Below are 14,625 nucleotides of genomic sequence, written 5' to 3'. Positions count from 1 at the left end.
TGTGGGAGTGCCATGTTTCATCACTGGCCTCCAGAAACCTGCCTGGTTGTTGTGTTGATCAGACTTCTGAAGTCTTTCAAAGTTGTCTTTACAGTGTTGTTGGTGTTGTTGACATCATTCTCCTGGTTTTGTTCAACTTGTTCTGCATTGTCCTAATCATACATGATTCTAAAGCTTGTCACACAGCTGCTATGTCCTCTTAACATGACTTACCTTGAAGACATCATCTCCCTCTGTTCTTACGTTATTTTAAAAAGATAAAGCAGACAAACAGCTGAAGAGATATCAGATGCTCAATTCATTTGGCATCATGTAGACCACTCTTACCATTCCCCTACTTCTTCTCTCCAGCCCCTCCCCCTCAACAATCTTCCCCCACCCATTTTGCTCTTGCCACTCACTGTGTGTATCACATTAGGTTTTAAGCCTTCACTGATAAAGGTCTGTTGATTTAAGCATCATTGGCCTGTTCAGCTTCTCTGGGAAGTCCTCTATCCTTTGGAAAGGCCGGGCCTTTAGTTGTAGCTTCTCAAGGCATGACCCATAGGAGTGTCAAACAGCATTTCCTTGGGGGAAAGATTGAAGGCTGAAAAAGAAGACAAGACCATAGTGTCCTCTCAATACTTCAAGCATCCCTGACTTCATCCAGTGGCAGTTCTTGCCCCCAACTTAGATCTTATCCTCTCTTAAACTTAGTAGAACATCTTGGGGAACTGGTGCAGCCAAAGTTTTCTGGCCAAGCTAGTAATGAACCTCTCCAAAATTATCTAGACTGATCCCCAAATGCTGGATCTCTAGGCTGTCACTGGGAAGATATTCTAGTCTGATGGACCACTTCCAGAGAGTGCTGATGGCTTAGGCTTTAGGAGAATCTGGCAACATCTCTGTGGCATAATGAGTACCCAGAAATGGACTTCAGTGGAAGGCTATCAGTCATCCTACCATCTGGAGAACAATGCTATCTTCTGAGGCTTTCTCAGTGGCATATCCCCATGCTATTTTCTTTGGATAACAAGCATTTCTATAGGACCATATATCTGGAGCTGGAAGTGATCAGGGACCTCAGAGTCCATGATGTTCAACCACCTCATTTTATAGGGGAGGAAACTGAGGCTCAGGGAGGATGTGAATTACCCAAGGTCACATAAGCAGGAAGTATAAAGATGAGATTACAATCTTGGTCCTCTAGCTCTAGGGTTGTTTGCTTTTTTTCTCACTACCTCTTCAATAGAATTCTCTCTAAGAAGCAGGTGGGATAAAAATTTCATAATGTCACATGGCTGGGCAGGGCTTCCTTGGGTGTGGAGGGAATTGGCCTTCCCTTCCCCCTAAGAAAACTGCAGTGTGCCTATAGCAGGGGTGCAGGGGATTTGTCAATTTGCCCTTCAGGGGTGCTTTAGCCCTTCCTGATGGGATTGTGTTTTTCTTTAGAACATACAGTGACCTAGAGAAATAAGTCATTCTTCACTGGAGCTGTTTGGAGATCCAATTACACTCCAGTGGCTACCACTTTCCCTTGGTAACTCCCCAGGCACATCCTATCAGGTGTTCTATCAGTCTGTCCTTCCTCGTCTCTCCTCTCCTGTCATTTCAGCTACTGTTTCTCCTCATCTAATAGCAGATACTTTTCTGTTGTGGGAAAGGAAAAACCCTGTGTTCAACCTAACGAAAATTGTAATGATAATAGCTGATGTGTTCACTAGTTTTTTAAGATGGGGCAGAGTGTTTTTGCATAGGTTATCCCCTTTGATCCTCACAAGAACCTAGGAAGGTGGGTGTTATTCTTATCCCCACTGTACAGGAAACTGAGGCCTGGGGCAACACACTGTATGTCTGGGGCAAGATTCAAACTTGGGTCTTTCTGACTCTATCATCTGGGCCATGTTACCTCTCATTTAAGGAGTTAGAAGTTCTTGATTTTTCTAACAAAAGATACTCCTGGGTTTCCTTCTTCTCCATGCAGAATTCTTTGCCCTTCTCTTTTACTTCCTCTGATGGGGACACTGTATCCAGTGATGCAGATTGCAGCCCACTGGTGTCCTCCCTTCCCATTCTCCTTCTCCTTCCACCCTCCATCCTGTGTGACTCATGTCCATGTCATCACATGTTTATTCCTGAGGCACTGTTCAGTGTGCTTGAGGGCTTTCCTCTGCTTTGGCTGTCCTTGATAACTCTGGGTGCTCCCTAAGGCTCGACCCCAGGCTCTCTTCTCTTCTCCCTCTATGCTCTTTTACTGGGTGATCTCATTGTCTTTCTCCCATTATCTTGACTCTTCCTAACTTAACTATTACTGTCGAGGGCACCACCGTCCTTCTAGATCCTAAGATTGCCCTCTAATTGTTACCGTGATGTCTTCATTCTTTCTCACCTCCCATATCTAAGTCATTTCGATTCTCCCTTCCCAACATCCCTCCTCCATGGCCCTTTCTCTCCTTTGACACAGCCCTCGTTATCTCAGGCCTGGATTACATCAATCGCCCTGCCACATATCCCCCAACTCGAATCCACCCTTCACTCAGCTGTCAAATGGACCTTCCATGCCTTCCCCCTAGTTAATAAAATCCAATGGTTCTTTATTACCTCCAGGATCAAATGTAAAGTCCTTTGTTTGACTTTTAAAGTTCTTTGTACCCTGGCTTCTTCCCACTTTCCAGTTTTCTTCTGCCTTACTTCCTTCTACGTTCTCTGTGATCCATTGACTCTGACTTTCTGGCTGTTCCTCGAACAAGATGTTTCATCTTCCAATTGGATTTTCACTGGCTGTCTCCCATCCATAGAATTCATTCCCTCATTATCTCTGGATTCGGGTTTTACTCCTTCAAGTCTCAGATAAAATTTCATCTTCTGCAAGAAGCATTTATGGGTCTTCTCTAATGCAATGCTCATCTCTTTGAGATTGCCTCCAATTTATGCTGCATAGATGTTGCTTCTATGTAGTTGTTTGCATGTTCATTCCCTCCGTTAGATTGTGAACTTCTTGAGGTCAGGGACTGTTTTTGTTCCTTTTTATATCCCCAGCACAGTGCCTGGCACACAATAGATACTTAATAAATACTTGTTGACTTGACTACATGAACTGGGTGTCTATGGGTAATCAGGATAGAACTTCATAAAAAAGTCTCTATCCATTGAAAGTTAATGCTTAATCATGGACAGGCCACTAAGCCATCAATTTCTTTCCCTGGTGCTTAGAGATTATAGCAGTCTTTTAATTTAATTTTCTCAAGATGTAGCTCTTGCTACCAATTCTTCTTGGTTTCCTTTATCCATTTTATAAAGGAAACTAAGGCCATTATAAGTGGGAAGAGACAACTTGTCCAAGGGCATCTGCAGACCCATGAAACAAAGAGGGAGTGAAACCTTCCCTTATGCTAGTAGTTCTTATGTGGTCCTCAGGACTTCCAAGTAGTCCTTGACTTGGCATCTCATCTGTCAAACTCTAGGCTACTCATGCTTGACACATCATTTGCCATACTATGGACTGCTCATGGCATTATGAATTTGTGCTCTATGGATACTGTATCTAATAAAGACAATCATCATCTCATTGATGTCATTGCCAAACAAATTAATCTCTCTGTTCTGATGAGGTTGGTGGGAATTTTCTGTTTTTCTTTTTAAAACATTAGCTAACAAGTGGAAAGATTGATCTGAAGACTTTAAAACTTGAGAAACACTGTTCAGGTCACTAATATTAACTTCTGTTTGGGTTTCATGTGCCCTGAAGGCTCTTTTCATTTAATTTTTGCTCTGTACTTTATATAAAACAGGTTGAAACCTAAAATACACTACCAACTTGGCTTTAGTAATGTTCAGAAAATTCATGCAAGCCACCAAAACTCTCTTTTCACTATTTGGGAATATCGTTTCATGATACTCAAATAGGAGAGAGAGAAAAAAATCAGTTGCCTTAGGTATTGTTCTGGTACCTACTCTTTAGATCAATAGAAAATTCCATTTCCCAGTGCAAGAATTGCAGGATCTCTAGCTTATCTCCAGCTAACTTAGCAAATGTTTATTCAGATGGTTTGTCCAAATGAGCCCAGGATTGGAAGTCAGAACATGCAAGTACATTTATGGATCTTTTACTGCATTATTGCTTTAGGCCAGTTAAATATACGGGAAACAGATGGGATAGGACTCCAGAAATGGAAGTTGTGAGTATTCTCCAGATAAACATTAGAATTATAGAATCTCACAGGATTGTATGGGACCTCAGAGGCCAGCTAGTTCAACTGATATTTGAAAAAGCATTTTTTCCTGATATACCTGTTAAGTTGGTTGTCATTCAACTACTGCTTAAGATACTCTAGTGAAGAGAAACCTGTTCATCTCCTGAACAAGCCTGTTCCATTTTGGGGTACTTTTTTGGACTGGGCCTATAATTTTGTTGGTTTGGGGAACTCCCTTGGAGAATTTTCTTGACCATTGCTGAGCGGTGTATGTTGATATCTATAGTCTTGATGAGTTGTCTGGGGGCACTGTGGAGGTTAAGTTACCTGACCAGGGTCACATAACCAAGATGTATCTGGAGGAGGAGCTGGCCCTTTCTGTCTCCAACGTTCTCTGTCTACTCTGCTAAACTGTTTCCTGGTTCTTGGGAAGGTTTTTCTGATGTTACAACTAAGTCTTTGTCAATGCAATGTCCACCTTTTGTTCTTAGTTTTGGTCTTTGGAGTTTCTTTATCTGCTTGATATCTCTAGATATTTGAAGGCAAGGTATTAAGTCTTCCTGAAGCATAGAGAGTAGGACATAGTATAGACTTAGTAAGAGTATTTTGGATGAATGAATAAAGCCTTTCCTTTTGTAGGTGAACCATTCTCAGTTTTCTTGCACATAAAAGAAATACCTTGAAAATGGAAGGTGGTCTAAAGAGAAGACTAGAGAGTGGAGCAAGATGTTACCAGCTGTTAGAGTGGCTGGTGGGAGAGATGGTTGTCAGGCTCACATTGGCACCATTTCATTGGCATTGGATTTCCAGCTGGCCACCTGGCTCCTCAGTTGTCAGTGCTTGGCCTCAGGGTGGGAATCTTTCCTATGGGAATTTCAGGGTCCACCTTAGAATGTTGAGCTGATGGGTTCCAGAATTAGCCTTGGGTTACTATCTGACTCTGGCTCACTGAGCTGTTGGGCTACATTGAATTTGCAATCCTATCTTTTTGATCATTTGAAGTTTCTACCTTCCCCAGCCTGAAATAATTACATATTAGAGGCTCTCCAAGTGATGTCCCCAATTCCCCCTGCAAAACAGAAGCATTTTGAGGAGCTGCAAATCAGCAGAACATCAGAGCTGGGCAAGAGAAAGGAGAAACACAAGATGTGTTTTGGTAAATATTAGCTTTCGGTAAGTTAAGGACTCCAGTTGGGTGTTTCTTTAAGGTGGATAAGCTATGAAGTTAGTCTTGTCTGTGAAATAAATGGGTTTTAGAAGCAAAATAAAAAAAATTAAAGGAAGATGTAGTTTGGAATTTGAGAAGGAAATGTGAGCTCTCTCTGCATGAAATAGATGGTTTGCTAATATCCTGTGTGAATGTCCCATCCCTCCTGGAATTACTTTTTGTATTCTCTATGTTTCTATATTGTGTCTCCCCTAGATTTTAGCATGTTGAGGGCTGAATCCATTTGTCATTTCTGGCTTTGTGTCTTAGACACCTGGCATCGTGCTTGGTACATAGGAGGCCCTTAATAAATACTTGTTGATTCACCTTGAAGATTTGCCTGTAAAATAAAAGCACTTGGAGGGTCCTTTGCTCACTTTTAAAATAGTTGATCTTATAGTGTGGCCCCAGTTCTCAGAATTTTTTTCAGAATATTTTTTATGGCCATACTGTACTCTTATTTTATTTTTTAAAATGATGTATTTTTTCTTGGACTCATAAAAATGACAAAGTCTTTCTTAAGTAATAACTCAGACATATAGAGTGTTTCACAAAGCACTTTCCCTCACAAAATCTCACTCAGACTGTATAAATATTATAAACACCATTTTAAAGATGAGATAACTGAGGCTCAAAGAATTTAGGATGTTATAGCTAAGTGGTATGCATGCTGGGCTTTTCTCTACCTATGTGACCTTAGACAAGTTACTTAACCTCCATCAGTCTCAGCTTCCTCGTCTGTAAAATGAGTAGGTTTGGACTAGATGTCTGCTGAGGTTCCTTTTAACTCTAGATCTCGAACCCTATGATTCCTAAGTTATTGTCCTTTTTACTCTTCATGTTGCATCATGATATCTAAAGTATGCTATAGAGCCATCCAATTCATTTTTAAACTTCCCTTGAAGGTTGCAAGGGTGATGCTAAGGTTTGGAGCTGGAAGAGTCTATAGCAAGTAGCACTAGAACCCAGGCCTTCTGCTTGACTCCTCCCTGCAGCATGTAAAACAACTTGCCCAAAACTGGTAGAGAGAAGGGGCATGGGAAGAGAGATTATTTAAAATACACAACTCTGTGGCTTCTCCCCATCCCTCCTAACATCTAAATATACAGACATGAGTTAGGATGCTGGCATTGAACCTTTCCTCATGTGTGGAAGTGAACCTGAGAAGCCCCAGCATTGCTCCATTAAGACTTTTCCATGAATCCTTTTCTCCTAGCCTGTGCCAGAGATTTGCCAAGGGAAGAGGCAGTGATTTGATAAACAAATAACAAATTAGGGAAGCTCATCTTTCTAACTTGAGAGTTCTCTGAAACATGATGAGAACATGTCTTTCTCATGTTCTGGTGCTTCTTCCTCTAGCTCACTGCCTAAGCTCTCCCCTTTGATTCTAAATGACTCATCGTCTGTTGTGAAAACCATTCCATGCTAATCTCGGTGAAATGACTGACAGATGACTTGTAAGGCCTATTTAGCCACTCACTCTCAGCCTCAGTTTCCTCATCTACAAAAAGAGGAGGTTGAACTAGATGACCTTGAAGGTCCCTCCCAGTCCTGCTGTTGTTTCTTCTAAGGTGTCTCTTAGCTCTGACGTTCTATTTTCGAAGGTCCGATGCAGTCTTGCTGTTGTATCTTCTTAGGTCCTCTCCAACTTCCATATTTTCTGTCCTGAGGATCCTCCAAGGTTTCCTGTTGTGTGTGTTAAAGTCCTTTCCAGCTTCATATTCTATCTTTTAAGTTCCCCTATCTCACATTCTCCTTTTGTCTACATCATTCTGTTCTGTATGATGGCCATTCTGTTCTCATTTTGTTCCATCGTATTAAAGATGTTTGCTTTTCAGAGATCATAAAACTTTACAATCCAAGTGAATATTCTTTTTGGTCTTGTACTTTTTTGGTGGGACTAATTTAATTTTTGTAATCTTAGTTGTGAAAAATGGGAGGAACTTTTTATTCCTGGCCTTGGACAAGTCGAGGGAAAAGCTATTGGAGGAAAACTTGGTGCACACATCACATGTAGATAATATGAGGCTGCCATTTATTCTGTGTTTGGTCTTTATTGGGATTGCCTTGGCTGAGGGCCCTACTTCCCTAACTGTTTTGTTTCTTTTTCTCTTCTCAGATCTAGAAATGACTGGAGATTTAAATAGTGATGATTATGAATATGAAGATGAAGCCAAGCTTGTTATATTTCCAGACCACTACGAAATTGCATTGCCAAATATAGAGGAGTTACCTGCACTGGTCAGTGGATGTGGACATGCTGTTAGATAGAGATGGCTATGTGTAATTCCGAACTTGAAACTGATCTTTTGGAAGACGTGTGTATGTATGTATGTATGTGTGTTTCAGAGAGAGAAATTACTGCGTCTTTTTTCCCGTAAATTCTATTAAATCTGACAGACATTTATTAAGTGCCTACTGGATACTAGACACTTTGCTAGATTCTGTGAATATAAAGACAAAAAACCCCAAAATATTTCTGGCCCTCAAGGAACTTATGTTTTACTGGGGAAAAATATGGTCCAGAAAAATAGAGTAATATGGAAAAAAGATACTTAAAAATAAGTGCAAAATATACACCATGTAACTTAAGACGGGAAGAGCATTAATGACTGGAGGAACCAGGAAAGCACTTCTGTGGAAGGTGGCACTTGAGCTGAGTCATGAAGGGAGCCAGGGATTTGAAGGAATCCTTAGGAAGGAAGAATGTTCCAAGTAGGGGAGGTAGCCTGTGCACAATCATGGAGGTGGCAGATGGAGTGTCACATTTGGAGAATTTAGAGTGAACTGGAACTTAGAATACATGATGGGGAATTATATGAAATATTTTTTTTTCTAAAAGGTCTTGGTAGCATCTAAATATTGGAAGAAGCAAGACTTATCCTTTCATGAATTGTTTCTATTGTGGTACAATGTAAAGAACTGACTTTGGAGTCAGAAGACCTGAGTTCAAATCTTGCTTCTGATGCTTGCTCCGTGCATGACCTTGCGCGAGGCACTGAACCTTGCCAGCCCTCAGTTTCCTCATCTGTAAAATAAGGGGGTTGGACTGAGTGGGATCATTGGACCCTTCTGGTCATGGAGCTATGATCTGATGATCTGTTCCTTGGGAGAGAGTTCTGTTTAGTTTAACCTTGTTAAAGAGACTGCCTGAGGATAAGCTATGCTGGTCATTGCTCAGGACTACCTCTGTTCTGGGTGGAACCAAGACTGAGGAACATGGAACTATGACCATGTCCACCTGCTTGCAGAAGGAAAATAGAAGCTGAGGCTGCTTTTCATCTCCCTTTCTTTTTCTTTCCTTCCCTGCCCCTCCCTCCACATGGGCATAAGGTACTTTGCAATGTTTAATGGGCAATGTAAATGCAAGCTATTATTATCATGGTTGTACCTTTTCTCTGGACAATGTCCTTGACTTGACCCAAGTGTCTGAAGATGGGAGCCAGTTTTCCCTCAGCTTTAATTCCATTTCCCCACATCCGAGTAGTTGTGTTCAGCTCCAAAGCAATATGCTTCCCTTCTTTTTCTCTTCCTCTTCCTTTCCTCTCCATTTTCTCAAGAGGCAACATGATCTAATCAAATAGAGCCAGATAGGAAATGATAAAGATTCATGTTCAAATCCTGTCACAGGTACTTAGTAGCTGTGTGACCCTGGGCAAGGCAGTTAGCCTTAGACAGCCTTAGTTTTCTCTGTAACCCTCACAGGGTTGTTGTATGTGAAGACATACAAATATCAGTTATTGTTAACATTCTTTCTCCTGCTGTTTGGGTTCTTCCCCTTTCCTCTTTTTCTCTCTTCCCTCTTCTCTCTTCTCTCTCCAAGGCCTGAAGGGGTAGTTGTGGCAGCAGGAAGTAGTGTCAGGAAGTTCAGGGAATAGACTTAGAGTTAAAACCTGAATTTAAACCTACCTCAGACTGTTACTAGCTGTGTGTGACCCCGGCTCACTTCACCACTTGGTGCCTTTGTTTCCCCACCTGTAAAATGAGGGGATTGGAACCGATGACCTCTCAGATGCCTTTTAAGTATGATTGAACCAAATCTTTCGAGTTCTTTTTTTTCTTCTTTCCCTTCCTTACTTCAAGTCCTGCTAAACGCAGGGCCATGCCTGCCAGGGCCTTGAGTTTTCTGGACAGCATTTCCCAGCATGCTCAGACACCTGTTCACTCCTGCTTGCCAGGAGGGCAGATTTTGGGAATCTGGGTTGGTTAGAGACTAGATTGGAGCTGGTCATTCACTTTCTTTTTGCCTTTGACCTACTTGATAAGGAAAGCCAGATCTGGGGAGAGCAAAGTTTATGTGGTTTGTTCAGTTGCTGCTACCGGACTTCGTTTTCTGTGTTCATTTTCACGGAAGACTGAACCACACAGTAGGTCCTTAAATAAATACCTGCCTCAGACACCTGTCCTGTGACTTCCTGGGGCCAGTCCCTTGATGTCCCTAAGTCTCAGTTTCCTCCTTTTGAAATGGGGATGTAATTCTAGGGATTTTGTTGTGAAGTTTACATGAAATAATGTATCTAAAGTAGAATGTAGCTAAATGTATCTAAAACTGGAAACTGTAAAGAGGTATATACTTGTTAGTTATTATTATTGTTTGTTGAATTTATCCTCTGACAATTCAAACCAAAGAATAATGATCGCTAGCTTTTATATAGAACTTTAAAGTTTGCAGATTATTTTACAAATATTATCTTATTTGATCCCCCTAGCAACCCTCTGAGAAAAGTAGTATCATTATCCATATTTTCAGGTAGACGGGTCAAGTAGACTAGCCGGGGTCAGGCAGCTAGTATGTGTCTGTGGGTAGATTTGAACTCTGCATCCAGCATTTTATCCGTTGAACCACCTAGCTGCTTCTGTAAATAGATATCAGTTTCATGTACAATCCTCTTTTTTTTTTTTTCTATTCTATGTTATGGAAATGCTTATTTTGTTTCTTAAACAAAATATATCTAGAATATAAAAATAATTTTTTAATAAAATAAAATAGAATTAAATCAACAAAATAGAAAAAATATATGTATATGTCAATAATATAAAGAGGAAATTATGTTTGATAAAATGCAGAGACTTTGTCTGTCTTGGTATCATCTTGTGCTTAGCACAGTGCCTGCTGTATTTTAGGCACTTATAATTTGATGACTTGATTTCTCTGAAATAATGCTAGGGCTCCTATACCGCTGCAAGCTTAGTGCAAAATTTCTATGGGCTTTCTTTAAAGCAGATTTTAAATATAGATATCTGCCTTTAGAAGTTGTTGTATTTTTTTATGTCTTCCATTAGCCTCATATCTACATGGAAAAACAAATTAACTGTGAAATTAGTTGTGAAAACTTTTTATCCTAATTTATATTTTAGATATAGATCAATAGTTAGCAATATGGGCAGAGTATTGGGCCTGGAGTCAGGAAGACCTCAGTTCAAATCTGGCCTCGGACACTTACTAGCTGTGTGACCCCAGGAAAGTTACTTAACCCTATTTACCTCAGTTTTCTGGTCTGTAAAATGAGCTGAAAAAGGAAATAGAAAATCATTTCATTATCTTTGCCAAGAAAACCCTAAATGGGTCACCAAGAATAGGACGTAACTGAAATGACTAAACTAACAACATCCAGCAGGAAACCTGAAGTATGAGATCTCACACTAACATCGGAAGTGTTGAACAAGTTGTAATGTAAACAACCACAGGCAATGAGAGTTTAAGGTCTTCCTAGCCCATTAATAGACCTCAAGTGGAACCCATTGAGGGAAGCTTGATTAAGGGAGGCTTCTTTTGGAGGAAGACTCCCACCTTTTGTTAATTGCTAATGAGGCACTGGGTCAGGAGGGCTGTGATGCCCTCTGGTTCTGAAAAGTGTATATATACACTCTGAGGTGAGGTTCTGCTTTGGGGGGTTACTCTTTGGAAGAAAGTTCATGTGCCAGATGAGATTCTGGGTAGTCATTAAGAAGCCCCTTGATTTTGAAAACCCATATGTTGGTGTTTCTCTCTCTGGTAACTATGTGTGTGTGTAACGGTCAGACAGTTGGATCTGTCTGTTGATCTGTCATGTATGTGTTGCTTATGGTCAGACAGAAGCCCTGTCTGTTAGTCTTTATCTCTCTGTATTTTCTCTGTTGGTGACTGTAATTAAAGTAGATTGTTGACACCTCAAAAGTTGCTTTCCTTTTAGAAAAGCAGATCTAAGAACCTGTGCTAGCAGGCCATCCTGGATAGGTCAGGGTGTTTGCTGTTACACAAGTCCCTTTCCAACGAGTGATTACAGAGTAATTCTTTTGTATAAAAAGCATACTATAGCCAGGAAAAAACTGCTAGAAATTATTTGAAAACTCAGGGATTTCGGGGGTGGTGCAAGGTATGGCAAGGCCATACAAGTGGCCCAGGGCACTCTGACATATAACTAAGAGTAGGTTTTAGGCTCAGCAGATTATAGATTTCAGTTTGGAAAGAAACATAGAGGTCCTCAAGTCCAGCATTTGACTTTTACAGATGAGGAAACAGAGGCTAAGGGATGTAGGTGACTTGCCCAACCAAGGTCATACTGTGTAGTGGGTGGCAGAGCTGAGTGTTGAATCAGGCCCTCTAACTTTACATTAAGAGTATTTTTCTCCTTTTACAAATGATTATTTGCTGCTTTTGAGGTTTTTATACTCTTGCTATTCCAAAAATAAAAGTTACGGAGCTGAAAAAGACCCTAACCAACCATCCGGTTTCCTTTATCTCTTGACCTCCCTAGCTGAGAAACTTTTACCCTGTTAGGCACTTAATGAAATGTAAAGCTTAGTTTTTCTAACTTGGATCTGCCTTATGATAACTTAAGGTAAATATCCTACAGGATAATGAACTCTAGCTGGAGATAATTCACATTTCCTTCTTAGAATAATGGCTTAAGGAGCCATCCACTGTGATCCAGGAAAAGGAGCAAATGTCATTTTTCTATTTTCTTAAAAATATTGGCTTCATTTGCCACAATAACCAGGAGCATGTTGGCCATCAAGAAGTGCATTTGAAGACATTATGCCTTCTGAGGTAGTAGGGTCTATAAAAAGAACACTGGGTGTTGGAGGATTTGGGTCCTAGGCAAGTAAAATGGAAGCTCTTTGAGGACAGGGCCTATTTTCATTTTGGTTTGTGGATCACCAACGTCTGTCCCAGTGATTTGAACAAAATGGTTGTTGAGTCATTTTCAGTCATGTCCAACTGTTCATGACCCCATTTGGGGATTTCTTAGCAGAGATACTGTAGTGGCTGGCCATTTCCTTCTCCTTTGAACACAGTAGGTGATGCCTTTTACTTAAAACCCATGTTGAGATCTCTCCTTGCCCAGCTCCTAGTACCCTCCCTCTTCTCCTCAATTTGTGTGTGTTTTGTATATCCTTATTTATGTACGCATCTCCTGCAGTAGAATGTGAGCAGGGACATTCCTCAGGGATGTTGCATTCCCATTGCCAGCACAGCATCCAGCATATAGTAGGTGCTTAACAAATTCTTGTTGATTGGTTAATAACTTTTTGTTGAATTGTATTGAATTGTCAGATCCGCTCATGATTTTGCTACCTATATCTGTATTTATGTCTATCTATCTATATCTGCCCATATACATATATATACATACATATATGTATATATATATATACACACATATATTTTAAGTGAGATTTACAGATGACTTTGATTTTTATACTCTAGTCATTGGGTTGTACCTCTCCTTCTATCCTCCCCACCCCACTTCCCTCCTCTAGAATGGAATCTTTCCTTGTTGTCCACAATAATTTAAATGACCAGTGTGGTAGCATAGGGATGGGGAGAAAAGTGTCATATGGTAGTTTGGACTAGAATAATTAGGACATTCAGTCTGGAAAAATGATGACTTAGAAAAATGTGTGTATATATATATATATGTATAATAAATATGTGTGCACATACATGTATACACATGTATATTTATCCCTATACTTTTGTATCTATTTATCAATCTATCTAGAAAGCATTTATTAAATATTTACAAGATATCAGGGTTTGTGCTTGGTGCTGGGGATGCAAAGAGAAGCAAACCAGATGGTCTCTGCCCTCTAGAACCTTTCTTTCTGATCAAGGAAGACAATTTATGAAAGGGAGGTGGAAAGCTTGAGGGAGGAAAGGGAAAAGAAGGGAAAACCTTGGGAGGAGGGTGGCAAGATTGAGAAGCTGAGATGGTGAGGATAATGAATCCAGGAAATGTAATCAAAGTATGTTAAATCAAGGAGGACATTTGTAGGTGAACATGGACTCATTAATCCAGTGTCCGAGGGTCATATGATTGTAGATTGAGAGCAGGGAAGGATGTTAGACATCATAGACTTAAGCTTTAGGGTTCTTTCAGAGGCTTGAAAAACAAGAGAAGCGAAAGGAAAGTGGAATTAAGTATTGGATGGGCATCTTATGAAATTTCTTATAGAAAAAATATAGGTATCTTTTAAAAAAAACTCTAAGAATTATTGAATAGCTTGTCTATAATCGGTTATTAAGGAAAACTCAGATGCCATGTCCAGGGGAATAACCAGTACAAAGTCACAAGAACAGAACATGGAGTGTTGTGTGTATGGAACAAAGAGTAGGCCATGAGTGTGTGGGTCATAAAAGTGTAGGAAGACTATAAAAAATAGGGATGGAAAGATTGAGAATTTTTTGTGTCAAAGAGGAATTTGGGGACAGCTAGGTGGCACAGTGGATAGAGTGCTGGCCTGGAGTCAAGAACACTCATCTTCCTGAGTCCCTTCTGACTACAACACTTCCTAGCTGTGCGACCCTGGTCAAGTCATTTACTCCTGTTTGCCTCAGTTTCTTCATCTGAAAATGAGCTGGAGAAGGAAATGGCAAACCACTCCAGTATCTTTGTCAAGAAAACCCCAGATGAAGTTACGAAGAGTCGAACATGACTGAAAAACAACGCAGATGTCTGGGGTGGGGGAGGGGTTACCCCCTAATACTTGGAGGGAGGGAAAGGAAAACCACCATGTTTTCTGCACAACGGCCTTTTTGGCCTTTGACAGAGAAAGGCGGGAGACTGAGATAAACATTTATATAGCACCCACTATATGCCAGGAAAATATGCTAAGCACTTTACAAATATCATCCCATTTGATCCACACAACAACTCTCCTATGTAGGTGCTGTTATCCTCATTTTACAAGTAACTTGCCCAGGGTCATACAGCTAGTAAGTATCTGAAGCTGGATTTGAATTCAGGTCTTCCTGATTCCAGG

General features: G+C 40.5%; 1 protein-coding gene across 2 annotated transcripts in view; it reads left to right on the top strand.

Moving 5' to 3' along the window:
* Positions 1-14,625, top strand: part of USP13 (ubiquitin specific peptidase 13) — a 131,058-nt gene that overhangs the window by 50,736 nt on the left and 65,697 nt on the right. The window contains exon 4 of one of the 2 annotated variants that reach the window (XM_072618409.1): positions 7,499-7,620. The exons of the other annotated variant lie outside the window; for it this stretch is intronic. Within the exon in view, the coding sequence (XP_072474510.1) occupies positions 7,499-7,620 (122 nt within the window). The remainder of the gene's footprint in view (positions 1-7,498; positions 7,621-14,625) is intronic. 2 annotated transcript variants of the gene reach the window in all.

Source organism: Notamacropus eugenii, chromosome 6 (genome assembly GCF_028372415.1).
Source record: "Notamacropus eugenii isolate mMacEug1 chromosome 6, mMacEug1.pri_v2, whole genome shotgun sequence".
In the NCBI taxonomy this organism is placed as follows: domain Eukaryota; kingdom Metazoa; phylum Chordata; class Mammalia; order Diprotodontia; family Macropodidae; genus Notamacropus; species Notamacropus eugenii.
This window is presented reverse-complemented; position numbering and strand designations above follow the sequence as displayed.